Source organism: Hyperolius riggenbachi, chromosome 1 (assembly GCF_040937935.1).
Source record: "Hyperolius riggenbachi isolate aHypRig1 chromosome 1, aHypRig1.pri, whole genome shotgun sequence".
In the NCBI taxonomy this organism is placed as follows: Eukaryota; Metazoa; Chordata; class Amphibia; order Anura; family Hyperoliidae; genus Hyperolius; species Hyperolius riggenbachi.
The window spans coordinates 645,111,780-645,137,969 of NC_090646.1; the positions used below are offsets into that span (position 1 = coordinate 645,111,780).

At 44.2% G+C, this 26,190-nt stretch overlaps 1 protein-coding gene across 5 annotated transcripts in view; it reads right to left on the bottom strand.

Moving 5' to 3' along the window:
* Positions 1 to 1,526: 1,526 nt before the first annotated feature.
* Positions 1,527 to 26,190, bottom strand: part of SMAD4 (SMAD family member 4) — a 103,711-nt gene continuing 79,047 nt past the window's right edge. For all 5 annotated transcript variants that reach the window (XM_068251350.1, XM_068251351.1, XM_068251352.1 and 2 more), the window contains 3 exons: positions 14,462 to 14,630; positions 11,859 to 11,997; positions 1,527 to 9,148 (listed from right to left, as the gene is read on the bottom strand). In XM_068251350.1, the coding sequence (XP_068107451.1) occupies positions 8,937 to 9,148; positions 11,859 to 11,997; positions 14,462 to 14,630 (520 nt within the window). In that variant the 3' untranslated portion in view covers positions 1,527 to 8,936. The remainder of the gene's footprint in view (positions 9,149 to 11,858; positions 11,998 to 14,461; positions 14,631 to 26,190) is intronic.

Genomic DNA, 26,190 nt, shown 5'->3' on the forward strand with positions numbered 1-26,190 from the left:
CGCACAACTGTGAGCATGGCCCTAAAGCAAATGTTATGTAAATCAATTAATGATTCAGCAAACTGATTGGTCGGTATACAAGCTACAAAGATGTACAAAACTAGCATACATATTTGCATCAACTTGGAATTATTTGCATCATACCCCATCCCTACTAGAAACCTCCATCTTCAGTGCAATAAATACGACATCTCTGCAAACTAGAATCTAGGCTTCAGTTTAGGCTACCATCTTGGTGCCACGTATCACGGGACACTTTCACAGGTCTTGGGGAGTCCAAGTCTCGAATGGTCAGAGCAGTTTTGGCGATACCTACACAATATAGACATAAACCTGAATTCATAAAAACAAAACCTAAACTCGATTCAGGTTTGATACTTACCTTAGTAGGGGGCTGGTCCTCCGTCTGGCCAGTCGTTCCAGCTGTTCTCTGGTGTATGCACCAAGGGTTGAAAAGCTCTTTTGAACTACTTGTATCCCTTGTGCGTACCCAAGGAAAAGCACATCCCTACTGTGCATGTACAGACCAAATTTGTGCCTGTGCAGTGGGAATACGCTCATCCTAGCAACTACTCAGGGATACAAGTAGTTTAAAAGATCCAGTGGGTGTAAGAGCTCCACCAGAGGACAGTGCTGGAACGACGGGCCCCACAAAGACGGGAAAGCTCTAAGCCAGTGATCTGCAAACTTGGCTCTCCAGCTGTAAAGTAACTACAACTACCACAATGCTTTGCAGGAGTCCGACATCCACAGTCACGATTACAAAAGGCAAATGCATTGTGGAACTTGTAGTTCCTTAACGGGCTTAAACACCTCTAGTGACCAGGCCATGTTTTACAAATTGGCCCACTGCAGCTTTAAAGGATACCTGAACTGACATGTGACATGATGAGAAAGACATGTGTATGTACAGCGGCTAGCACACAAATAACTATGCTGTGTTCCTTTTTTTTCTTTCTTTGCCTGAAAGAGTTAAATATCAGGTATGTAAGTGGCTGACTCAGTCCTGACACAGGAAGTGACTACAGTGTGACCCTCACTGATAAGAAATTCCAACTATAAAACACTTTCCTAGCAGAAAATGGCTTTTGAGAGCAGGAAAGAGATAAAAAGGGGAATTTCTTATCAGTGAGTGTCACACTGTAGTCACTTCCTGTCTGAGTCAGGACTGAGTCAGCCACTTACACACCTGATATTTAACTCTTTCAGGCAGAGAAAAAAAAAAGGAACACAGCATAGTTGTTTGTGTGCTAGGCACTGTACAAACACGTCTATCTCATGTCACACATTGCTTCAGGTATCCTTTAAGGGCCCGCTGCAGGGCCGTCCAACTCAGCACACAAGTGATCCCCCCCCTTTTCTGCCCACCAACAAAGCTTTCTGTTGGTGGGTTGTGATCGCTACCCCAATGTTTTGTGTTTTTTTTTTACAAATATTTTTGTTTATTTTTACAATAAATGTACCTTTTTATTTTTTTTTTTAACCCAGCACCTTCCCCCACCGCTGTAATAAAAAAATTGAGTCAGTTGTAATAAACAAATGTCTGTTTATTGAGAATTAGTAATTTGTTAGAACACAAGTCACTTTCTACTATACAAGTCAACAAATAAAAAGACACTACAACTGTTGCATAATATAAAAAGTAAAACCGCATAATGCTAACAGGTATGTTGTGGTACTAATATCTAGATAAAAAGCAATACATAGCTCCTGATGAATATTACATAGCGCTGTGACTAATTTATATATTATGTACAAGGTCTTCAGTACATGACAGGACCTGCGGTGGCCTGTAGCGTCCAATCTAAGATGGCTGCCAGATACCAGAGCAGCCTCATGTACAATTAGTACTGTTAAGACCAAATTGCAAGCTTAAGAAAAAAAAATCTGGTATATACAATGGGAAATATTACAGTTTGAAAAAGGACAAGTTCGCACTTTCTAAAGGGCAAGATCAGCGATTCATTCGAGGGTGAAAATAATTTCGGGGGCCTGGCCAGAATAATAAAAGAAAAAAAAGAATCTGACCATTTTAAAATTTTACCCATTCCCAAAGTAAGCTTCAATTAAAAAAAATGAGTAAAATCATAACAAGAGAAATTGTGTTACTGGATGGATCATACGTTTTAAACCTCAGTTCAGGAGGCCCATTTGGCTAGCTACACAAATTATTAGTAGAGTCACAAAGCCATAGCCAGAAAGTCTTGCCACTTTCACAAGCCACTCAAAAGCCAGGAACTCAGAGCCTGGCATGTTGGTGGGGACTAAATCTGTGGTCCAGTCATAGTGGGATTCGAGTTCAAACGATCGTTCCAACATTGGTGTACTTTGAAAGAATCTTACCAATTAAATTACCCTTTCACAATATTTGTAATTTCCAAGGTGTGCTATATAATTCATGATCCTTGAAACCATGGCAACCATCTATATTTTGTTGAATTGAAGGACCCTAGATTGCTGTTATTTTTCTTGCAGCTCAGAAAACTTGTCAGGTTCCCAATCAAAATTATTTTCAGTATTTGTAGTGTTTTATTGCATGGGTAGAAAAGTAGTGACCTGCAATAAGAAAACAAAAAGATACTTACCTTAGTACAAGGAAGGCTTCCCATGTCCCCCTCGGCACCACTTCCTCTACAGAGCCGTCTCCCCTTCGTACACAAGCGCCGCCATGCTGCACATGCACAGGCATACAGGTACAGCCATGGTCACACCAAAAGGGAGTGCGGCAACAAGAGCGTATCTGACAAGCTCTTGACGGATATGTTCAGAGGGACCCTTTGTCCCTCTGAACATGACCTAACCTCTCAGAAGTAGTGATGGCCATGTCTAAAAGAACTCATGGAGAAGCATGTGATCAGTTTGGTCAGGTGACAGATATGCAAGTCTCTGATTTGCTTGTCAGGATCATGTGCTGAAGCAGGATGTGATCACAGCAAATCAGAGCTTTGAAAATCTATCAGCTGATCAAACAAAATCACATGCTTCTCCATGAGTTCTCCTAGACATGACCTTCACTACTCAGCAGCGATCTACAAGAGATGGTGGGACACAGACTCCACCTTGAAGTCCAGGGGAAGCAGAAGAAGGCAGCTGAGGTCATGTGACAGCCATTTTGTTTTTTTAAAGAATAAATAAACTTATAACAAAAAAGTATTAAATCAGCGACAAATTATACTTACAGAATTCATTAGCAGCCTGTATATTGTGCACAGCAGCTATATTTCTAAAGTCAGCATAAAAGCATGAAAGGATACTTTATTCTTTTTAAAGCAAGACAGTGACGCTATGATGACATCATGTAATTTAATGCTATTAAAAGCTGCCTTTCCATGTAAAAGTAAGGTCAGATGACTATCCTAGCTTGTAAGCAGCTTGGAAATGGGCCAAACTTAATCAGTGGGGGTGAACTTACGATTGGCTCAATTCCAAGTCGCATATCATTTGCATGTTAGCTGGAGCTATTGGCAGACATGGTAAAATATTTATAGGCAGCATGCAAATTGAATGCAGATAGCATGCATCATGGAACTGGGCCATGGAACTGGGCCAATCAAATGCACTTTTTGCCAATTTGGATTCTCCCAGTTCCAAGCTTTGCATTAAATTGATCATTACAGTAGACCAGACATGCGCAAACTCGGCTCTCCAGCTGTTACGGAACTACAAGTCCCACAATGCTTTTGCCTTTATGAGTCATGACTGTGGCTGTCAGACTCCTGCAATGCAATGTGGGACTTGTAGTTCCTTAACAGCTGGAGGGCCAAGTTTGTCCATGTCTGCAGTAGACTCTCGTTATAGTAAACTCTGATATAGTAACCCTCTGTATATAGTCATCTCAGGCCTTGGGTCCCAGCAACTGCGGCTGTATAAATATAGTGTGTGACCAATTCTGATATAGTAAACTTCTGATACAGTAAACTACTTTTCCTGGTCTCTTGGAGTTTATTTACTATAAGGGGATTCTACTGTGTTTGCCTTTATGACCGTGCACTATCCTCCCCAATTCCATGAGTGAAATTTCCCTATGAGGTTGCCTGCTGGGCATAGCACTAGCGCTGTAAAGCTGGCCGGCCCAATTCTCCCATCTGATCAAATCAGCCTTTAAGAGAAACCGTAACCAAGAACTGAACTTCATCCCAATCAGTAGCTGATCCCCCCTTTCCCATGAGAAATCTATTCCTTTTCTCAAACGGATCATCAGGGGGCGCTGTATGGTGATATTGTGGTGAAACCCCTCCCACAGTGTGATGTCGGCACCTCACAACACTGAGGTACTGACATCACACTGTGGGAGCCTTGTTGCATTGTGGGAAATAACTGCGGTTTCGAACTGCCAAAAAAAAGCAAGCAGCATCTCCTTCCACTGACAACACCTGCCAGCAGTAAAAATGTTATGTGGTAAATGTCAGAAAGTAAATCAGAGAGAGGAAAGTTTTTACAACGGCAAACACTGACTAAATCACTTATACATAACTAGCTGATCTAAGCCGTTTAAAAATGGGCTCTAGGTCTGTGTTTTTCGCCACGTGCGCACCCGGCCGCCCGCCCACGGAATCTGCAGTGTTTCCCCTCAGGCGAGTTGGGTGGCTGCCTATCCCTTCTATGGCTTGCCACACTGCTGAGTGATTCTGTACCGCATGCTGCAGTTTCCTGCAGTACGCACCCGAATCTGTGTACCCACATCACTACACGTGCCAGCGTGAACCCTGCAAACACACGTCAACTCAGTGGAAAACCGCTCTATGTCAAGGCTTGTCCTGAATCAAGGGGTTGTGTTCAGCTTGTTCAATACACATTTATGGGGGTGGCATATAGGATGTTCAGTTGCAGACAGAGAGAAGAACATGGGTGGGGCTGCCCGCTGCCTCTGTTACTATAAATCTCCCAGCATGCATCCTGGTAGTAGGCATACCCACTTAACACAATCATATCGTTGGGAGATGGACTTTTTTTTGGGGAGGGCAGGGGGGGGGGGGGGGGGAGGTGAGGAAAATGGTCAAATTAGTAACAATTTAGCATATCCTAAATGCCCCTTATGCATACCGGCAGATTGGCACAAACAGATTTCACTCGGAGTCGTTTGGGGATAGTGTGGTGCGCTACGAAGCTAATCGAAATCAAAATTTAAATTAGATAGCGCTGCCGCCAGAAGTGGGGTTAACTTGCCAATGCCGCCACCTATAGCCAATGCGTTCCACGTAAATCCACTACTTCCTCCTTCAAATCCGGAAGAAGCAAGCAGTGGAGGTACGTGGACCACGCAAATGTACACCCTACTCCCCCCCCCCCCCCCCCGGGCAGTGCTATCTAATTTAAAAGTATTGATTACATGTAGACACATACTCGTAGCGCACAACACTATTTTGGGATATAAACATGGATAATTGAATACTGGGATGCTTCTCGAGTAAAGCAGGTCTGAAATCAGATTTCCACGACGTCTCGGGTTGACCATGAGAAAGAGCTGTTATTTTATACATCTGATCAGCTGCACAAGTGATGAGCGCTCAGCCTAGCCTGCTGGCAGACTCGTCTATGCAAATCAGTCAGAAAGATAGTCTGCATTACAGTTGCTTGGACAATAGTGTTATCTTTATACAGACTACAATACCTGGCAAGAAATGTTATCATTGAAATGCAAGAAAAAGGAAAGAAAAAGCAGAGAAAGTAATAAAGCTTCTCCGAGTCTGTTTAACATTACTTCATGATACAGTTTTCAGTAGCAGAAATGCAGTTTTCAGCAATATTTCAAAACATAGCACAAGGTAAAAAAACATTTAAATATTACAGTCGGTGATTATAACAAAGTTTTTTTTTTTCTAAACACATTCTGGATTTCTACCTTCAATAGGGGATGAGCTCAGACTGCAGCTATTTTACCCATCAGTATAGGCATAGAATATGCGTATAGGAGAAGGGAGGGTGAAATGGGCGGGGAGCAGAGAAGGGGAGGGCTGAAGGGGCAGGGTCAGAGAAGGGGCGGTGTTCAGAGAAGGGAAGGGGTGAAGGGGCAGCGAACAGAGAAGGGGAGGGGTGAAGGGGCAGGCATAAGAGGGGGGGTTAAGGGGCGGAGATCAGAGAAGGGGTGTTTCTAAAATCAATAATCTGAGCATAATGTATTTTTGCAGGGGAATAAATTTTGAGATATTTGAAAGTCAACATTTTTATTTGCTCACAGGTACTCTAAGTTAGATACCATCCTCCTTGGGATCCCTTGAACATCGTCTACAAGAGCTTGTCCTGTATGTTCTTGTGGCCACGCTCCCGCCTGTGTACCGAGCACGGCCGCACTGCGCACATGCGAGAATGGTCCGTGCCGTTGCGGTACTGCGAAGCCAGTCGTGCATGGCTTATTCCTCAATGTACGAGCGGCTTTGTGCTACTGCGCAGGCGTGGACCTTCTTGTACATGCGCAGTACAGCCACGGACGGGAGCGCAACCACAAAAACAGTGATACAGGCCAGCAGCGGTAGGGTTGAGGATGAGGGAGGATCATTCACAGGCTTCCCACTAATACAAAAATTACCAAACTTCTTTTTTGCTCACAGATAGGCTTTAAATGGAAAGTAAGACAATACCTAATGCACGCCACCCAATTTATTTACCCCAGTACTTTAATTTCCATATGAGATCCCTGCTTCCGCTACAAAGCACTGCCCTTGCCCCTGACACAGAAGTGAGGTGGCCCGCTGCATGGGGGAATCTGTAGCTCTATACAGGCACAAATAGATGAAAAGAGGCGGGCAACACAGGGAGGGCGGAAGTGAGGTCACAGCACAGCTTCATTAGCCCTTTACACAAATGGAAAGCGATAGAGCAATTTCATTTTTTTTGCGCTGGCGATTTTAAAAATTGCCTTAAAAGCGCTTCTGCAATGTTGCTCTAAGCGAGTGTTCTCACATGAGCGATGATCTCTATCCAATCTCCTGCACCATTTTGAGCGTTTGCGATTCAATTTAAAGTATAGGGGAATCGCAAAGCGCTTGAAAAAACACTTTGAAATGCTATTTCCTGAGCGCTTAAATGAATAAATACATTGTATTTATTCATTTCCGGGTCAAAGAGTTCACTTCCTAACTGATGTCAGGAAGTGATAAAAAACAAACCACTGCTCCACAAAAGCTCTTAGAAAAGCGCTTTTCTAAGCTAAAATCGCTACGAAAAGTGCTGACAAAAAACACTCTATAAATGGCTCAGCGTTTTCGATAGAGCGCTTGGCGATTTATAATGTGAACAAGGCCTAAGATATGGCTGTACAGCGAGGGTCCGCCGATCCACTATACAAGAGCTTAGCTTACCTGGGGCTTCTACCAGCCCCCTGCAGCTGCCCTCTTTCATCCTGGTGACGGCCACTGCGCAAGCGTGGCCATGGCTGCTCATGTCCTCGATCATTCTCCCATCACCGGGAGCTATCTGCGCAGTAGAGATTTTCCCGTACTGCGCAGGCACAGAGCGCTCCCGCCCACAGGAGTGTGATCAGGAGACGTGCGGAGCGGGACGGGCATCCAGATGAAAGAGGAGCTGCGGGTGACGGCAACATCACGGAGTGACGACGCAGGCACAGGACAGCTGCAGGGGGCTGGTAGAAGCCACAAGTAAGTAACTGGGAGGGGGGGGGGGGGGGGTTTACATTTACTTTAGGTTCCCTTTAAAGCTCTCCTGTCCACTTTTTTTTTAATCATGAAAAATCCCTCCCACTTGCCTTGCCAAGATAAAAGTTTTCAAAAACATATCCTAAATACAGCGGTCACTTGGGAGCTCCTTCAACCCAATTGTTGCCAAGTTGCACTGGGAGGGGAGCATTGATTGAGTTGCCACTCAACCGTCTAAACCAGGACGAGGGGAGGACGTGGCATGACCTGCATGACACTTTAACCCCTTTACCGAAGGAAATTATGGAGGACAGTTGTGTGGAGAGTTTGTCCTGTAAACACTCATAGAATTCATATATAGTCTGACCATCAGAACCAGGACAGGAAGCAATGGCCACTTCAAAGGAATACTAAGGTGACATGAGACAGGCGTGTGTGTACAGTGCTAACTATGCCGTGTTCCTTTTTTTCTTTCTCTGCCTGAAAGAGTTAAACATCAACAATAGAAGTGACAATTTGTCCAGTACGGACCTAGTCAGGCTATACCGTAATAACCCTCACTAAGGAATAGCAACTATACATTTTTCCTAGTAGAAAATAGCTTCTGAGAGCAGGAAAGCGACAAATGGGGTCAATAGCTCATAGATTTTAGCTCTGGCATACTTCAATGAATGTGTCATTGAGCAGAGACAAGCAAAAACTTAAAAAGTAGATTTAAATATAAAATAAAACTGTTGGATATCTAAAAAAAAGGTCATTTTTAGGAGGAGGAGGATATATACAATTGTTTATCTCAACAGTTAATTTTCACCTTGGTATTTCCTTTGAGAATTCAAGTATTTACGGGGTTTAATTAAAACTATAGCACTGGAGGAGTGAAATAAATATTTGTGAAGGTAGATGGGGCTTTCAATTCATGTGAGCCAATAAAACTAGTTTCTCCTAGGTTTAAATTTTAGTTTTCCTCAGATTACATGGGGCTTGTTATGGGTACGCAACTCGCGCTTTGAAAAGTTCATAAGTTCAAACCCAAAAAAAGGAAAAGGGGAAAAAAAAAGGAAAGAGAAAAAAAAGGTTAATTCTATTGAAGTTCAACCAACTAGCAGGTCAAACCCCCATCAGAGAAATGTAATTGATGCAGTGGCCCCGAAACGGAAGCCTAACTCTTCCCTGCATGGAGTAAGCAGGAGAAGGTATGTGCATATAGTTTTATACATATATATCTATTTATATATATTTATATTATCATGGTTACAAACATGATTGGGCTTTTCAGTCCTCCATCCTGACAATGTAACGGATACAATGTGCGGTGTCATCGCGCTGAGGGTGGGAAGGCAGCTATCAGTCCAGGGGTTGAGGGTCTGCGATGGGCATGGTGTGAAGGACCTCGTCCAGGAGCTGAAGAGCACGGTGTAAATGGATCTCTATCCAGCAGGGGGTCTCCTTGATGCTCTGCCTGGGGTAGTCGGGACCCCAGCCCTTCACAAAGCTCATCCGCAGGATACACAGTCTACGCAAGTCATCTACACCGATCCCCGCAGCTGCCGACAGACCTGCAGGCGAAAAGAAGCCTCGTCAACCATTTGTATAATGAGGCAAATTTACGTTCAGATTCCCGAATCTCACACACACAGCGGATGAGAGCAACACGCAAAATGAGAAAGCGGTCATGTAATTATATAGAATCAAAGTTAGACTTTTGGCAGTAGTCTCAATCAGGGCTGCTCAAATCCGGAACCGGGAGACATCTGGATAGTTCTATCCGGATATCTCCCAGTAAACCTGTGTGGGGTGGGCGGGGGGGGTCAACCTTACCTGTCTGACGTCTTCTTTGGTCCGTCCCTCGGCGCCTCCCACGATGCGGTCCAATCGGCGGTCACGTGATTACAAACACTTCCTCCCTCCGGGTTGAAGCAGGAAGTGTTTGTAATGACGTGACGCGCGGAGCGCATCGTGGGAGGCGCAGAGGGACAAACGAAGAAGACGTCAGACAGGTAAAATTGACCCCCCCCCCCCCGCCCAGGTTTACTGGGAGATATCCAGATAGCAACTATCCGGGTACCTCCCAGGTTCCGGATTTGAGCAGCCCTGATCTCAATGTCCACAGATAAAATATTTGAGTATAGTTCCACCCCACTAAGCAATAAACATATACACAACAGTCCAAAGACCGTATCCTATAGGATAGGACTATCCTGCACTGTCCTGTCTGCACTATCGTGGACAGCACTCTTTGGGATCACCTCTTCTACCAGATTGCAGTTTCCTAATCCTGGTACTTTCCTGAAATCTACATATTTGTGTGCCTCTGAGGAAGCGGCTTTTGGCCGAGAAACATGTGTCAGGCTATCCATGGTTCTGTATAGTGGATCTTTGTATTAAACTGTCTACATTTCATGACTGCAATCGAGAAGACTTTATACCGAATAAATATTTTGTGCTGTTCCTAAAAACCTCTTTAGTCTTTGGACTGTTTATATGTTTTTGGCAGTAGTGTTGATGTTTTTCAACGTGGCCTGCATTGCCACATTCTTTTAAATCCCCTTGCAGTGTGGCTCTCCAGTGGCGGGCATGGCAGTTTGCCGCTCGGTCACTTACTATTACCCCATCCAAGTCGTAGCAACTCGGAGGGAAAATTCGGGGTCCGGCACTTGCCGGAACCCTGATTTACGGGCACGTGCTATAGCAGCGCCAAATGCAAGAAAAAAATGCGTACATGAAAAAAGGGCCGGCTGGACAACGAAATGGCGCCAGTGGATAACGAAATCTCAATAATGATAAACATTAACAAAATGTAACGATAAATACGGTTATAAAACAAACGGAAGTTGATAACAAAAATATATTAACGTGAAAAATCGTTAATTACCTTATTTAACAATACAGCTTAACCCAACCCTACTCACACAGAACCCACCCCCAGTGGTGCTTAACCCCCTAGGTGGTGCCTAACCCTAACCACTCCCCCTGCAGAAACACCCTTTTACACATAGAAACAGTAATATCTTTGATAACGTAAAGTCAGTACATACAAACAACACAATTTGACAAAAACACTGCAAGCTTCTAAAACGAGATGATACTTAAATAACTTTAAAGAGACTCCGTAACAAAAATTGCATCCTGTTTTTTATCATCCTACAAGTTCTAAAAGCTATTCTAATGTGTTCTGGCTCACTGCAGCACTTTCTACTATAACAGTCTCTGTAATAAATCAATGTATCTTTCCCCTGTCAGACTTGTCGGCCTGTCTGGAAGGCTGCCAAGTTCTTCAGTGTTGTGGTTCTGTGATGAATCTCCCCCCTCCAGGCCCCTCTCTGCACACTGCCTGTGTGTTATTTAGATTATGGCAGATTCTCTCTTCTCTCATCTTTTACAAGCTGGATAAATCGTCCTCTGAGCTGGCTGGGCTTTCACATACTGAGGATTACAGACAAGGGCAAAGCTGTTTGCAAGAAGAAAAGAGCAGCCTGAAACTTCAGTGCATGAGAGCAGAAGGGGGAAAGAAACACACAATGATCTCTTGAGATACAAAAGGAAGGGTGTATACAGCCTGCTTGTGTATGGATGTATTTTCTATGTGTGGACATGCTGTACATCAACCTACTTCCTGTTTTGGTGGCCATTTTGTTTGTTTATAAACAAACTTTTTAAAACTGTTTTTAACCACTTTTAATGCGGCGGGGAGCGGCGAAATTGTGACAGAGGGTAATAGGAGATGTCCCCTAACGCACTGGTATGTTTACTTTTGTGCGATTTTAACAATACAGATTCTCTTTAATGTTCTGATGTTAACGATTTTTATCGGGCACCTTTTTCTGCTTTTTTTTCACTGTATTAACGATAATTGCATTAGAGTCTATGGCAGCGCCCTTTTTGTCCACTAGTCGCCCACACCCTTTTTTTTTAATGCTACAAAAAAAAAAATCCATATTCCCTTGAAGCTTACGAATGATACAGGTAAAGCATCTGAGCAATGATGGTCAATGAGATGTAAATAATTCTACGTTGATTCACATTTGACATACATTTACGCTGCTAGAAAAAGGACCAATCAAATGTCATAGTGGTTGGATATGATTGACCCATTTTCAGTCTGCATAACTTTGTGTAAAACTAGTAAATATAAAAAAATCTGTATCAACTCAAAATGACTTGCATCCCATGGACCATGACCAGATCTGAGCGCTCGCTGTGCATGGACTACCGAAGGTTAGACTGAAATGAAACGCACTGATGGTTCAGTCGCTGTAATCCACTTACTTATAGCAGGGGCGATTCCCCCAACAGAGCCGGGTCCGGGTATGTTCCCAGCCACGGCTGCTGCCTGCGCCGCTGCTGCCGCCTGAGCCGTGGCTGCCTGCTGCTGCATCTGCCGGTGACACTGACGTAAATCAAACACCTACAGCCGGGAAACAGGAAGACTGTCAGCGGAACGCTCAGAAAAACACAACATATACAACACCAATAATAATGGACAGGAAGTCCTGGGTGTGACGCCACTATTAACCACTTCACCCATTACATGAACACAAAAATGAATAGAAATTGCTAAAGAAGAGAAGTGAGAAAACCATAATAGCCTTGCCGTATTCCCTCCCATCATTCTCCTCTTGCTTGCCCCATTTACCGTACTCCTCCCCCCAAGGCAGGGGACTCACTTGTATTTCAGTTTTCTGCACACCATGTGTTTGCACGCAGTATAATGTGCAAAAAATGCATTAAAGGGAACCTTAACTGAACGGGGGGTAAAGAGTTTTACTTACCTGGGGCTATTACCAGCCCCCTGCAGCAGTCCTGTGCCCTCGGAGCCGCTCTGGAATCCTCTGGTCCCCCGCTGTCACTTAGTTTCGTTTTTTACGACTCACCAGTCGCCGGCCGCCATGCGTATTATTGGACACATTCACCAGTGCAATTAGCGCTATTGCGGACCGCAACGCGTACAAAAATACGCATTGTCGCATATCTACGCGTGCGGAATGCAGCAACGCGTATTTTTGTACGCGTTGCGGTCCGCAATAGCGCTAATTGCATTGGTGAATGCGTCCAATAATATGCTTGGCGGCCGGCGACTGGTGAGTCGTCAAAAACGAAACTAAGTGACAGCGGGGGACCAGAGGATTTCAGAGCAGCACCGAGGGCACAGGACTGCTGCAGGGGGCTGGTAATAGCCCCAGGTAAGTAAAACTCTTTACCCCCGTTCAGTTAAGGTTCCCTTTAAGTGTGAACTAGCCCATTGAGTAACATGATTTCTCAGTTTTTCTGTGCAGAAAACAAGTGTCAAAAGTCAAGTGTGTCCCTTAAAGTGGATCTGAAACTTTTACCTATTGCACAATTGTGTTCCTTTCATATAATTTATAGGGCATTCCTCAAGCCAAATACTTTTTTGCTTTTGTTCCAATATTTTAATTCCCTATAAACTAAACAAGCCTCGCCCACAGCTTTTCACAGTGCCTTGGCAACGTAGCAAGGGCTTATGGGAGCTCAGTCTGGGCAGGAGGAGGAGAAGGTTACTAGCCATTGATTTCAGAGGCAGAGGGGAGGAGGAGAAGGGACAGAATTTATACACAAGCAAGCTGAAAGCATCTCCAGCCCTCAGCCTGTGTGTAATGTGACAAACAGAACATGTCTGCCCTCATTGTACCACAGGAATAAATAATCAAACTGTTGAATCTGTTTGCAGCCAGATTTGCTGTGTAAACTATCTAAACATTAGATAAGATATATAGACAAGTTACTTGTTAGAGTTAGTTTTTCATCTCAGATCCGCTTTAAAGGATATCCGAACTGACATGTGACATGATGAGATAGACATGGATATGTACAGTGCCTAGCACACAAATAACTATGCTGTGTTAATTTTTTTTCTTTCTCTGCCTGAAAGAGTTAAATATCAGGTATGTAAGTGGCTGACTCAGTCCTGACTCAGACAGGAAGTGACTACAGTGTGACCCTCACTGATAAGAAATTCCCTTTTTTTTACCTCTTTCTTGCTCTCAGAAGCCATTTTCTGCTAGGAAATTGATTTATAGTTGGAATTTCTTATCAGTGAGGGTAACAGTGTAGGCACTTCCTGTCTGAGTCAGGACTGAGTCAGCCACTTACATACCTGATATTTAACTCTTTCAGGCAGAGAAAGAAAACAGGAACACAGCATAGTTATTTGTGTGCTAGGCACTGTACATACACATGTCTATCATTATGTCACATTTCAGTTCGGGTATCCTTTAAGAGGAGGGAATGGGAAGGGGATAGGAAGAAACATTGCAATAAGCCTACGTCTTCCCGTTTGAAAATGTGACTTTACCTAGTAGTGAACATTTTCAAGGAGTGCTTACAGGGATCAAAAGGAACACAGAGGAAATGCATCACACAGAGGTGTGTGGATCCTGCAGGAACATACTGTACAGTACCTCTGTGCTTAGCTTAGGTAGCTTTACCTTGGGCCACATTAATTTACATTTCTTTTTTGCTATTGAACTTTTTTGTCCTTCAAGTTAAAGTGGACCTGAACTCTTGCACAGGACAGACGGAAAACAGAGAAAAATGCACCCTGTATGTATTTAGAGAGTTTAGCCTAATTCCTCCTCATCTGTGACTAATCACAACTGTAGTTTGATCTTTCAGCTGTATCAGCTCAAGAATCTCCTCTGCCATGGCAAAGTGCACATTTGTAAACGCAGGGTGTTAACCCTATGTCTGCTTCCATGAAAGCAGGAAGTAGACACTGCAGATTTGTATCAGCTGTAACACAAATGTTTTACTGTAAAGGTTTTTATGCTGTTGCCTATCTTACAGCAGAAGGGAAGTTCTGAGTTCAGATCGGAGAGAAGCTCCTCAGGTGCCATGTGTGATTTGGCCGTTACCTTGATGTAAGCACTCGGGTAGATTTTGTGCACGGCGTCCCCAGGAGCACGTCCGGCCTCCCTGTCCAGGTAGTAGCTCTGTACGAATACTGCGTGGTCACTGAGGCAGCGCACCCACACGTCCCCTTCCCCTTTACACTCCAGCTGCACACCTTTTCCTATGTGTAACCTGAGAGGGAACAAGCATCAGTCAGCACCACACCGATATCAACGTGTGCAGAGTCACAGGCCAGAAAGCAAATGCAAATACAGAGAAATACAATGGTGGCTACAAACAACAACAAAATTATATGTAAATGCAAGGAGTTCAGACTCAGACATGCTAGTTTTAACCACTTCAGTACCAGCAGGCTCTGCCTCCATAAAGTGAACTTCTAGACTAAAAATCTACTCTGCAGCACTGAAAAGGCTTGGTGTTTCTTGGGCCCGTTTCCACTATAGCGTTGCGGAATCGCCGGGAAATCACCGTGGACGAAATCGCATGCGGTGCGATTTTGCATGTGGTTTTTCTCGCGATTTCGCATAGGGTAGTAGGTATGCGATTTTAACTATGTCGCTGCCCGTGCAAATTAACATTACTCCCTATACGAAATCACGGGAAAACGCATGCCAAAACCGCATGCGATTTCCCTACTACATACATTGTATGCGGTTCGCATAGCGGTGTGTGGTGAGCGAATTCTGACGGCTCCGCCGTGCAGATTTTCCCCGCACACAAAAACACTCCGCACAACGCACAAGTGGAAACAGGCCCATCCACTTGTATTGGCTGTGCGAATCCGCATGCGGACAACGCATGCGGATTTGCTATAGTGAAAACGAGCCCTTAACATTTTCACAGCATCAGAACTTTGTTTTTCTTATCAAAGCCTAATTTTTGGCTGCACAGAAGCTAAGCTCCGCCCCATCAAATCAAACTGCCCAGGCATTTTTCCCCAGATACTGTGCAAAGCATAATGGGATTTCTGATGTTGCTGTTCTCATTGCCTAGCAACTGGGAGGGGTGATCAGGACACAGGGCAGTTGGAACTAACTAATTTTAATTAACATAACTAATGTAACTTAATGACAGTATGTTTGTTGTAGGTTAAAGTTCCTCTTTAACTACTCTAAGACCGCTCCACGCCAATGGGCGTGGCCACGGCGGCAGCCCCAGGACCGCCTAACGCCAATCGGCGTCAGGTCCTGGAGCCGGCTACTGAAGGAGATTGCGTGCATCTCCTTCCCCCTCTTCAGTCTCCGAGCGGCAATGGACTGTTAGACGGTGTGATCGCCGTCTATTTACATAGTGCAGCGCTGCGATCAGCAGCAGCGCTGCACTGGGGACAGCCGTGTGACATGGCTGTCCCCCTGGGGGACAAGAGAGCAGATTGCGTGATTGGCCGGCTGGGGGGAGGGAGGGGATTTCTAAAGCAAAACAAAACACAAAATTAGTAAAAAAATAAAATAAAAAAAAAAAACAACAACTGGGGGGCGATCAGACCCCACCAACAGAGTGCTCTGTTGGTGGGGAGAAAAGCACTCGTGTGCTGTGTTGTGCGGCCCTGCAGCTTGGCCTTAAAACTGCAGTGGCTAATTATGAAAACAGCAGCCTGGTCTTTAGGGGGGTTTACCACTGTGGTCCTCAAGTGGTTAAGGACCAGAGACCGCTAAGTACCAGAAACGGAAGAATAAGCTGCACATACCCACCGCAACTGCTGTCCATGCCGCGAACCTCAGCCACCCACTCTGCCACCTCTATGACGACAGAGTTCCTGTGAGCCAATCAGGAGCCACCTTCCAGACCGTGTGATCAATGTAATGTAATGCTTACATTGATAGACAGGGTCAGGAGCCAATTAAATCGGTTATAGAGACGGCAGAGCGAGGGAGCTGCAGCAGGGAGATGGCGGCGAGAATCTATGCCCTGCCAGCCAGATCAGCATCAAAACAGGGCGTAGATTTCAACTAGTGTCATCCGTAAAGGGTTAAAGTAAACCTGTAACCAGAAAATAAATAATTAAAAAAAAAATGAAATATAAATATTAATCTGCAGTAGGGGGAAGGTTCTGGAACCTCCACACCCCTCGTCATCTGTGTGGCTGTGAGCTCCCCTCTGTGTAAGAGCACCGCCGCATTGCGCAAAGTACAGGTTGCATAGTAGCACAGGGACGCTTGTGGGCATGCACTATGCGCAGTGTGGCCATGAGCAATCTGACATCAATGTAGAAGATTGTTTAGAGGGTCCCAGCGCAGAGCAAGAGGGGTGGATGAGAATCAGGGGAAACCTCTGGACCAAACAAACACAGAACCTTTATATCTCGCTTTTCTCCTGGTGGACTCAAAGCACCAGAGCTGCAGCCACTAGGATGCGCTCTATAGGCAGTAGCAGTGTTAGGAAGACTTGCCCAAGGTCTCTTACTGAATAGGTGCTGGCTTACTGAACAGGCAGACCCGAGATACGAACCCTGGTCTCCTGTGTCAGAGGTAGATCAGTTCATCTTTACACCATGCACCCCAGGCTTCCTCCTACTCTAAAGCTGGCCATACACATCAATTTTCTCATTAGAATTATCTGCTGAGAATCTATAACCCAAAATGTCAGATCAAACGATTTTTGATTGATTTTGACAAAAAAAAAAAAAAAAAATCAGGATGGGAAATTTGAAATAATTGGGGGCTGGGCAGGAGCCTTGGCAGATAGATGGCCTATAGCTTTGTCACCTGTGCTGATGTCATCTCCCCGTCCTGTCATCCAGCCAGGCAACCGCTCCGCCTCCCATAACAGGCCCTGAAAACGACACCAGAGCCCTGTGCACACCCACCTGCGTGGCCGCAGCCCGCCCCCAGCTCGGCAGGCACCAATCAGGATGTGGCTGACGTCCTGATGGGGAACTGCTTAGCTGGGGGCGGGCCGTGGCCACAGGCTGGAGGTTTCCAAAGACCTTAAGATGTCCTCAGCAACATGGCTGCCACTCCTGAGAAGGGGGGGGGGGGGGGGGGGGGGGGGGGGGCGGAAACAGATAATGTATACAGGAGTGCATTTAAAAATCTGCGCCGGTAGACTTGGGCGCAGGACACAGCCGGTATATGGCTGATCCTGCTTCTGCACAACTCCGGGCCTTTTTTTTTTTTTTTGAAAAGTTTTTTATTGATTTTTCATATATTAAACAAGAAAACAAGGTAAGTGTGTAAGATACATCTGAAGCAACTTTAAAGGAGTACAAAGAACAAGAAAGTCTCATTTAAAAATTTGTGAGTCCTCAGTTGGGTTAGGTTCCTTGAGTGTTGCTCTGGGGATTTTCTATGTACTTTCTTACCCCATTCCCTCCCCCCCCTTTAAAACACCCTCAAAAAGAACATCCCCCACCCACCTTTTCATCTCTTTGCTCGCTCTCAGGCTCGAACTGACACCGGCAGCCTATAAAAAGGGGGGTCTAGAGGTATCAAGGTCACTTTCTGCAACTTGGTTACAGTTGTGACGTGCCAGGGATTTATCAGAGTCGGTAAATACTTTACGGTACAGAGGTATGAGGACTACTAAATCAGCAATGGGTGGATTCAGGCATTATCTCCAGGGCTCCAAGCGTTCCTGAGAGCTGGTTGTAGGCGTACCACTCTGAGTATTTGAAAGGTTCCATAAAGTCTTTGACATCTTTTGGAGGAATTGTGTGTAGGATATAGGGTTTCCACATTTTGAAAAACCGTTTAGTACCTTTGGATATGTTCAAGGTGGCGTCCAGTCTTTCCAGTTTCATCAGATAGGAGAGTTCATCATGGACGTCTTGTGCGGAGGGGGGAGTTGGGTAGATCCAGCAGTTAAATATGGCCTTTCTGGCAGCCAATATGATGAGATGCGCAATGTCTGGTATTGATGTATTGGATTGTCCTTGCTGTGAGGGGTCCACATAGTTGAAGAGGAGGAGTGTCAGTTGCTGTGGAATTGTTTTTTTACATATAGACCTCAGTAAAGTACTCACTTCCAACCAGAATTTACGAATTTTTGGGCAGGACCATATGCAGTGGAATAGGCCAGCATTTTGCTCTGAACACTTGGGGCACTGGTTTTTATAGTGGGCTGGGGGTGCAGCATATTTAATATCAAAGGCATACTTTGCTCTAAAAATAAATAATAAGTGTGATTCCCTCCATCTCTCACTTGTTATGATACTTCTAATTTTGTTGTTTCCCTCCACTATCTTATTTTCAATTTGTTCGTCTTCTATATGTGGTACCCAGCTTTTAAAATTCTGCTTTATTTTGGACTCAATCTTTAGCAATGCCAGTGCCTTTTGTAATTCTGATAATGATAGCTTTATGTTTCCCGGCTTAAGGAATGAGTCAAAATGAGTGAGTTTGGCAATGGTAGAGATATCGTGTAAGTGTGCTTTGGCATATGATCTGATTTGTGTGTACATGAAATAATGATGGTTGGGGAGGTTATGTTCTCGTTGGAGATCTGTGTTCTGCAAGGTTAAAGAAGGCTCCCAACTTTGTTAGGCCCTTGTCTTCCCATGCGCTATAAGTTTCGTGCATCATACCTGGTGTGAAGCCTGGGTGTCCCCAGAGGGGCATATACTTCGAGACTGCCCAGGGGAGACCAAAAAGCTTGCGAATTTCTTTCCACGCGATTATAGTGTCTCGTAGTAACTGGCTTTGTTTAATTCTGGTTGGCAAGTTCGGCCATGGGGAATGAAGCAGGCCTCTGAGGTGCCAGGGCTCAGCTATGCTACTTTCTAAATTATAGTTTGAAAAGGAGTTGGTCTCCGATACCCAGTCCCGAACATGGCTCGTTATGCAGGCTAAGTTGTATTTTCTGACATCTGGAAGATTTAATCCCCCTGATTCTTTAGGTAGTTGCAGTCTATTGAGCTTTATTCTGACTTTTTTGCCCGCCCATAAAAAAGACGAGAAGGCTTTATTTAGCTTGTTCAGGTCTTTGTGCTTGAGGAGTAGTGGAAGGACCTGCATCGGATACAATAATTTGCCGAAGCTTATCATTTTTATCAATGCAGCCCTCCCCACCAGTCCCAGGGGGATGTTTGCCCAGCCCTCTAGTTGAGTTATTACCTTGGCTATGATTGGAGTAATATTGTCTGCATATATCTGGAAAGGGTTTTTATTTATTGTGAGGCCTAGATATGTGATATGGTTGTGGGCTATTTTCACTCCTAAAGTGTGGGTGTGAGTTAGGTCTGCTTTATGGGAGAGAAAGAGAAGTTCACTTTTGTGAGCATTTATCCTGAATCCTGATTCCCTACCTACCCTTTGTATTATGTCTAGCACATGGGAGACTTGCTGGTGGGGATTGTCTAGAAAGAGGAGTATATCATCTGCAAAAAGTGCCGAGGACACCCTCTGTTTACCTATCTTGATACCACTTATGTTGCTATCTAGAAGTCTGGCCAGTGGTTCTAAGGCTATGTTGAAGAGCAGCGGTGACAGGGGGCACCCCTGTCTTGTACCTCGACAGAGAGGGAATGGCTTAGATAGGAAACCTGGTGTAGCAATTCTGGCTCTAGGGTTTGCGTATAGAAGATGAAAAAATTTCATGAATGAGTCCTTAAAGCCCATTTTGAGGAGGACTTGTTCAAGCCAGCTCCATTGTACAGCGTCAAACGCTTTTTCTGCATCTAGGGTTAAAATTGCTGCGTTCTTGTTTGATATGGGATAGGCTTTTACATGTTCTAGGACCGCCAGAAGGCGTCTTACATTTGTCACCGCTGCTCTCCCTCGTATGAACCCCACTTGGTTTGGATGGATTAGGGATGGGATGACTTGTGAGAGTCTATCTGCCATTAATTTGGTGAGGATCTTTAAATCTTGATTTATGAGGGAGATTGGGCGATAGGAATCGGGGAGAAGAGGGTCTTTTCCCTTCTTGCCTATTAATTTAATGTGTGCTTCATTTGCAGAGTCAGGGAAATTGGTGCCTGTAAGAATTTGATTGTAGATTTTGGTCAGTGACGGGGCTATGTCTTGTTTTAGAATTTTAAAGAATTCTGCTGTCAGGCCGTCAGGCCCTGGGGCTTTGCCGTTGTGGAGATTAGTTATCGTGGCTCTTACTTCTTCTGTTGTTATCGGGGCGTTTAGCAGATCTAATTGTGTTTCTGTTAGTTTTGGTAAGCATACACTGGAAAGTATGGAGTGTGTGGATGAGGGGTCAGGGGTTATTGGATTTTTGTAGAATGTACTATAGTAGTCTGCAAATATTTCATTAATGTCTTTAGGGTGATGCACAATGACATTGTTTTTGTCCTTGAGCCTATATATGCGTGAGGATAGTGAATCCCCCCCAGCAAGTCTCGCTAGAAGTCTGCCTGATTTACTTCCAAATTTGTGCATGTATAGGTCTTTATATGATTTTGCATGTTGTTCCCTTGCTTTTGCCCACGTATCTAAGGATTTTTTTGCTTCTAGCCACTCTTTTCTATTTTCCTCTGTAGGGGTTAGAGTATATAATGTATATGCGGTTCTTACTGTGATCAGTGCTTGTCTATATTGTGTCTCGCTCTTGTTTTTTTTTCCTTTGACGTACAATATTATTTTCCCCCTGAGGACAGCCTTTGCAGTTTCCCATAGTAGAACAGGGTTAGATATATGTGCTCTGTTATCATACATATATTCTGCCCACCAATTAGACAAGAGTTGATGAAAGCCTTCATCTCCATATAAGAATTGAGGAAAGCGCCAGATTATGTCGGTGCCGCGTGGTATCGCTTCATTTAGAGTTATGGAGACGGGAGCATGATCCGAAATAACGAGATCATGTATCTCGGCGTCCTGTAATCTAGTAGTCATGGAAGGAGGAAGAAATAAATAGTCTATGCGAGATTGTGATTGATGTACGTGGGAATAAAAAGAGTATTCTCTATCATATGGGTGAAGATAGCGCCACGCATCTATAAAGGATAGTGATTCAATCATTTCCGAGAGAGAAGTTATTCCCTGGGAAGACTGCAGAGGCCGTGCCCCACGTGTGGATCTGTCTTCTACATGTGACATTACCTCATTCCAATCACCACCTAATATCAAGTTTCCCCCTGGCAGACTAGAGATTTTCCATTGTAATGTTTTTAAGAAGGAGCGAATTTCTATGTTTGGGCCATAGACATTTAAAATACCCAGGGTTTCCCCCGGAAGTTGCAGCAATACATATGTCCAGCGACCTTCATCATCATGCGCAATATCCAATATCTCGGCTCCCACTGTTTTACTTATTAATATCATGGTGCCCGGGGGCGTGGCCTAACGGCAATGTGAGAGGCTGTGTCTCGCTGAAGCTCCCACTTTGATCCTGGCTAAGTAGCTCAGATATCCTGAGGAGACGCCATCTGAAGCCCTAAAGGAGCTCAATACATCCACTGTACCTTTAGCAAGGCAGCTGAGACCTACCAAGATGCGGGGAAAGAAGGAGGAGGTCGGAGCAGATGAGGTCGGGAAGAAGCAAGATGGCGCAGGAGTGATGCCATTACCACCACGCTATCCTACCAGAGCTACGCAGGAGGGAGATAAGGCAAGGGAGGTGGCGGCCAGACTGGAAAAGTTCGCCAGGAATCCTCCAAAGGGTGAGCCACACACTATATCAACCCCTGAAGCTGATTCTGAGGAGGGGGAGGATGGATGGCAGGCAGGGGAAGTTAACCGTGACAAAGCACAGGGTGGTGATTGGAATGTAGAGGGAGAAATGAACGCAGACATACAGGCTCCTACTCCCATAGACTCACATGTCTCCACTCCTGCAATTGTACAAACACCAGCTTTAACAGATTTGCAGGCTTCCACCCCTGCGTTTACACAAGCTCCTGTTTCTTCACAAGATAACAAGGTCACAGATAAAGAGCCCACTCTTGCTGATATTCTGAGGGCTGTAAAGGTGGCCATACACTGGTCGATGTGCCATTAGATCGACCAGCTGACAGATCCCCATCTGATCGAATCTGATCAGATAGGGATCGTATGGCTGCCTTTACTGCAAACAGATTGTGAATCGATTTCAGCCTGAAACCGATCACAATCTGTTCAGCTGCTCCTGCCGCCTGTCCCCCCCCCCCGTATACATTACCTGAGGCTGGCTCCCGGGCATCTTCTCCGCACTGCACCGCACCGCTGTTCTTGCTCCATCCCGGCGCTTCCTGTGTTACTCCGTGACCAGGAAGTTCAAATAGAGCGCCCTCTATTTCAACTTCCTGGTCACCGGAGTGACACAGGAAGTATAAGCGTACACTGGGACATGCGGAAATGCGGTGCAGCGAGGAGAAGAGGACCCCGGAGCCAGCTTCAGGTAATGTATACATGCTCGGATCGGGCCCGAATCGTACGCCGCAAGCGACGCGCTCCTACCGCCGGGCGATCGAGGGTAATTTCCCGCACGGCGCGATCGACGGTCCGATCCGATTTCGGGAGGGAATCGGATCGGCGGGTGCGTTTAGCGCAAGCGATTGGCAGCAGATCCGATCCCAGGATCGGATCTGCTGTCGAAACGGCCGTGAATCGAGCCAGTGTATGGCCTGCTTAACTGTTTGTAATGACTCTATCACTACTCTCACCCAGCAAACCGGGGGACTTAAAGAAGAAATATGTTTACTCCGTCAAGATATGGCTAATATGCGACAAAGAACAACTGATGTTGAAAAGAGAGTCAGTGACATTGAAGACAAAATAGAGCCTGCGTTAAGAGATCTTCAAAGAGTGATTTCCCATGCATATGCAAACACTGATAAGACAGATGACCTAGAGAACAGGCTACGCCGTAACAATATACGTATAGTGGGGCTTCCCGAGAAGCTGGAAAAGAATACCCCAACAGAATTTGTGGAAAATTGGTTTGCTGAAACATTTGGTCTGGACTCACTTTCTAAGTTATTTGCAGTTGAAAGAGCTCATAGAGTGCCTGGCCGCCCGCCTCCCCCAGGAGCTAGACCTCGCCCAATACTTGCGACAACTTCTGCACTATAAGGACAGAGAAATTATCTTGAGAAAAGCAAGAGATATGGGTAACCTCCTATGTGAAGGTCACAAAGTCTCCTTGTATCCTGATTTTTCTAATGAGGTACAGCGCCAAGAGCCAAATTTTTGGATGTTAAACGGCTGCAAGGATTAAAATTGCAATATGCAATGTTGTATCCTGCGAAGCTTAAAGTTATCCACAATAGTGAAACTCACTTCTTTCTCTCTGCCAAGGAGGCCTTACAGTGGCTGGATCGTAATGAACAGCATATTAAGAAAAATCCTGAGCAAGATCAACAAAACTGATTTGTTTGCCTACGCATTATACTAACTGGTCTGTCTTTAATAGTTATGTATGTACGTTAAGGGCATTTAGATGGCTCTTGAGGTTTTTTCCCCTTTAAAAAATGATTTTGCTTATTCTTTTATGAGCTACTTTATGGTCTTTTACACAGATATCCTTTTTATTGCCACAAGAGGGAGACATAGCGTCATTTATCTGAATAAGTTGTGCTTTATGTACACCCAGATTGATACTACTAGCTTTTCTGATGCTAATTCTCCTGATTGTAGTTTGGTTTACAATTATAGATGTGTGTATGCTTCCGACTGAGTGCTGGAAGATACAGAAACTGTTTAAGTTTGAGGTTTATAGTTTAAAAGTTGCACGTTTTAGGGTTAAATGTTTGATAAATGCTAATATTCCTTTCAATGAAGGCACAATGGGTGGCGGATCCTTATACTATGATAACATGTGTGAAACATTTATGGGCTTACTGTACATGTATATTCGGAAGATGATGGTTCTGAGGGTTTACTAATGGGCAAAGTAAAATGGCGGTAGTCATAAAATGTCTGAGTTGGAATGTTAGGGGGATGTCTGATCCAACTAAACGTCAAGCTATTTTTACCTATATCAATCAATATGCTCCGGCCATTTACTGTCTTCAAGAAACACATTTGACTTGTGAAACAGTTAAATGGATGAAGCGTAAATGGGCATCCTATGCGGCTCACTCTACACATTCAGTATATGCAAGGGGAGTATCTCTTCTTGTTCACTCTAAAATAGAATTTGAATTAATTACAGAGATTTGTGATCCTGAGGGAAGATTTATAATAGTGCACTGTCTCCTTTATAGAAAAGAATACATTCTTGTGGGCCTATATATCCCTCCTCCATATTCATCCACTCCTTTAAAACCAGTGCTGGATTTCCTGCGAGATAAGCCCTCTACTCCTACTTTAATCCTGGGTGATTTTAATTGCTATTTAAATCCCTTATTAGACAAACTTAATGCAGATCCCCTCTTAACTAAACCGACTAGACTAGCCAGAATATTGCAAGAAGTTAATCTATTCGATTTATGGAGGTATAAACACCCGCAGCAGCAAGAATTTTCATGCTTTAGTAAAACTCATATGTCACTTTCTCGCATTGATCTTGCCATAGGTAACTCAATCCTTCTGAATCAAGTGCGAGAAATTGAGTATATGGCCAGGGGGCTTTCAGACCATTCTCCCTTATTAGTTAAATTTGCCACTGACTGTCTTACCCCAAATACTAGGAAGATATGGAAACTAAATGCCCACTGGCTAGATTTAATTCAATCGCATGACTATATCGCTAAAGAAATAGAATTCTTCTTCCATACCAATGATACTCCTGAATCTAAAACATGGTTATGGGATACATTTAAGGCCTTTGTAAGGGGGCTGTTCTCTAGGGAAATCAATAAAATTAAATCTAAAAATAAAAAGTGGGAGGAGTCGCTTAGGATAAAAGTGCTGGACGCTGAAGCTTGTTTTGTTACGCTACCGGTAGACCAAAATAGGGAGTTGTGGATGCAAGCCCAGGAAGAATATCAGGAGACACAACTACAAAAAGCAACGAAAAAAACGATTTTTCTTGAAGCAGGCCTTTTTTGAGCAGGGGGATCAGACAGGACATCTATTAGCAACAATAATCAAAGCCCAACGAAATAATAATTTTATTTCAGGTTTACAAACCTCAAACAACCAGCTGTTAACTAATAACTCTGAAATCTTAGCAGAACTAAAATCCTTTTACACGGAATTATATACCTCCAAAGTACAATATATGCAATCTGATTTAGATGCTTATTTAGAAGAGATAACCCTACCAGTTCTAGCTGAATTGGTGATTGCTATAGAGTCCTTTGATAATCATAAAGCACCGGGGTTAGATGGGCTCCCTATGGAGATTTACAAACAGTACTCTGAAACTCTGGTTCCCAGATTAATGGATATGCTCCAAACTGCGATTAATGAGAATGCATTTCCACCTTCGCTAATGGAAGCACTTATCATTTTAATCTTGAAACCAGACAAGAACCCTCTGCAAGCTGGTTCATATAGACCCATCTCCCTTCTCACGTCAGACATTAAAATTATTGCAAAAGTCTTGGCTATTAGGCTATCGCAAGTAATAACGAAATTGATACATACCGATCAAACAGGATTTATTCCTCTAAAATCTACAGCAGTTAATATTAGGAGGGTCTATTTAAATATGCAAGTACCTTCCAAGGATGCGGGTAATAGAGCAGTTCTGTCATTGGACATTGCTAAAGCATTTGACAGTGTGGAATGGGGTTACTTATTTACTATACTAAAGAAAATGGGATTTGGGCCTAATTTTATCAAATGGGTCCAAAATGCTTTATCAACATCCTATAGCATGTGTTGCGGCCAATGGACTGACATCAGATAAAATACCTCTCTCTAGGGGAACGAGGCAGGGGTGTCCTCTCTCCCCCCTATTATTTGCAATTGCAATA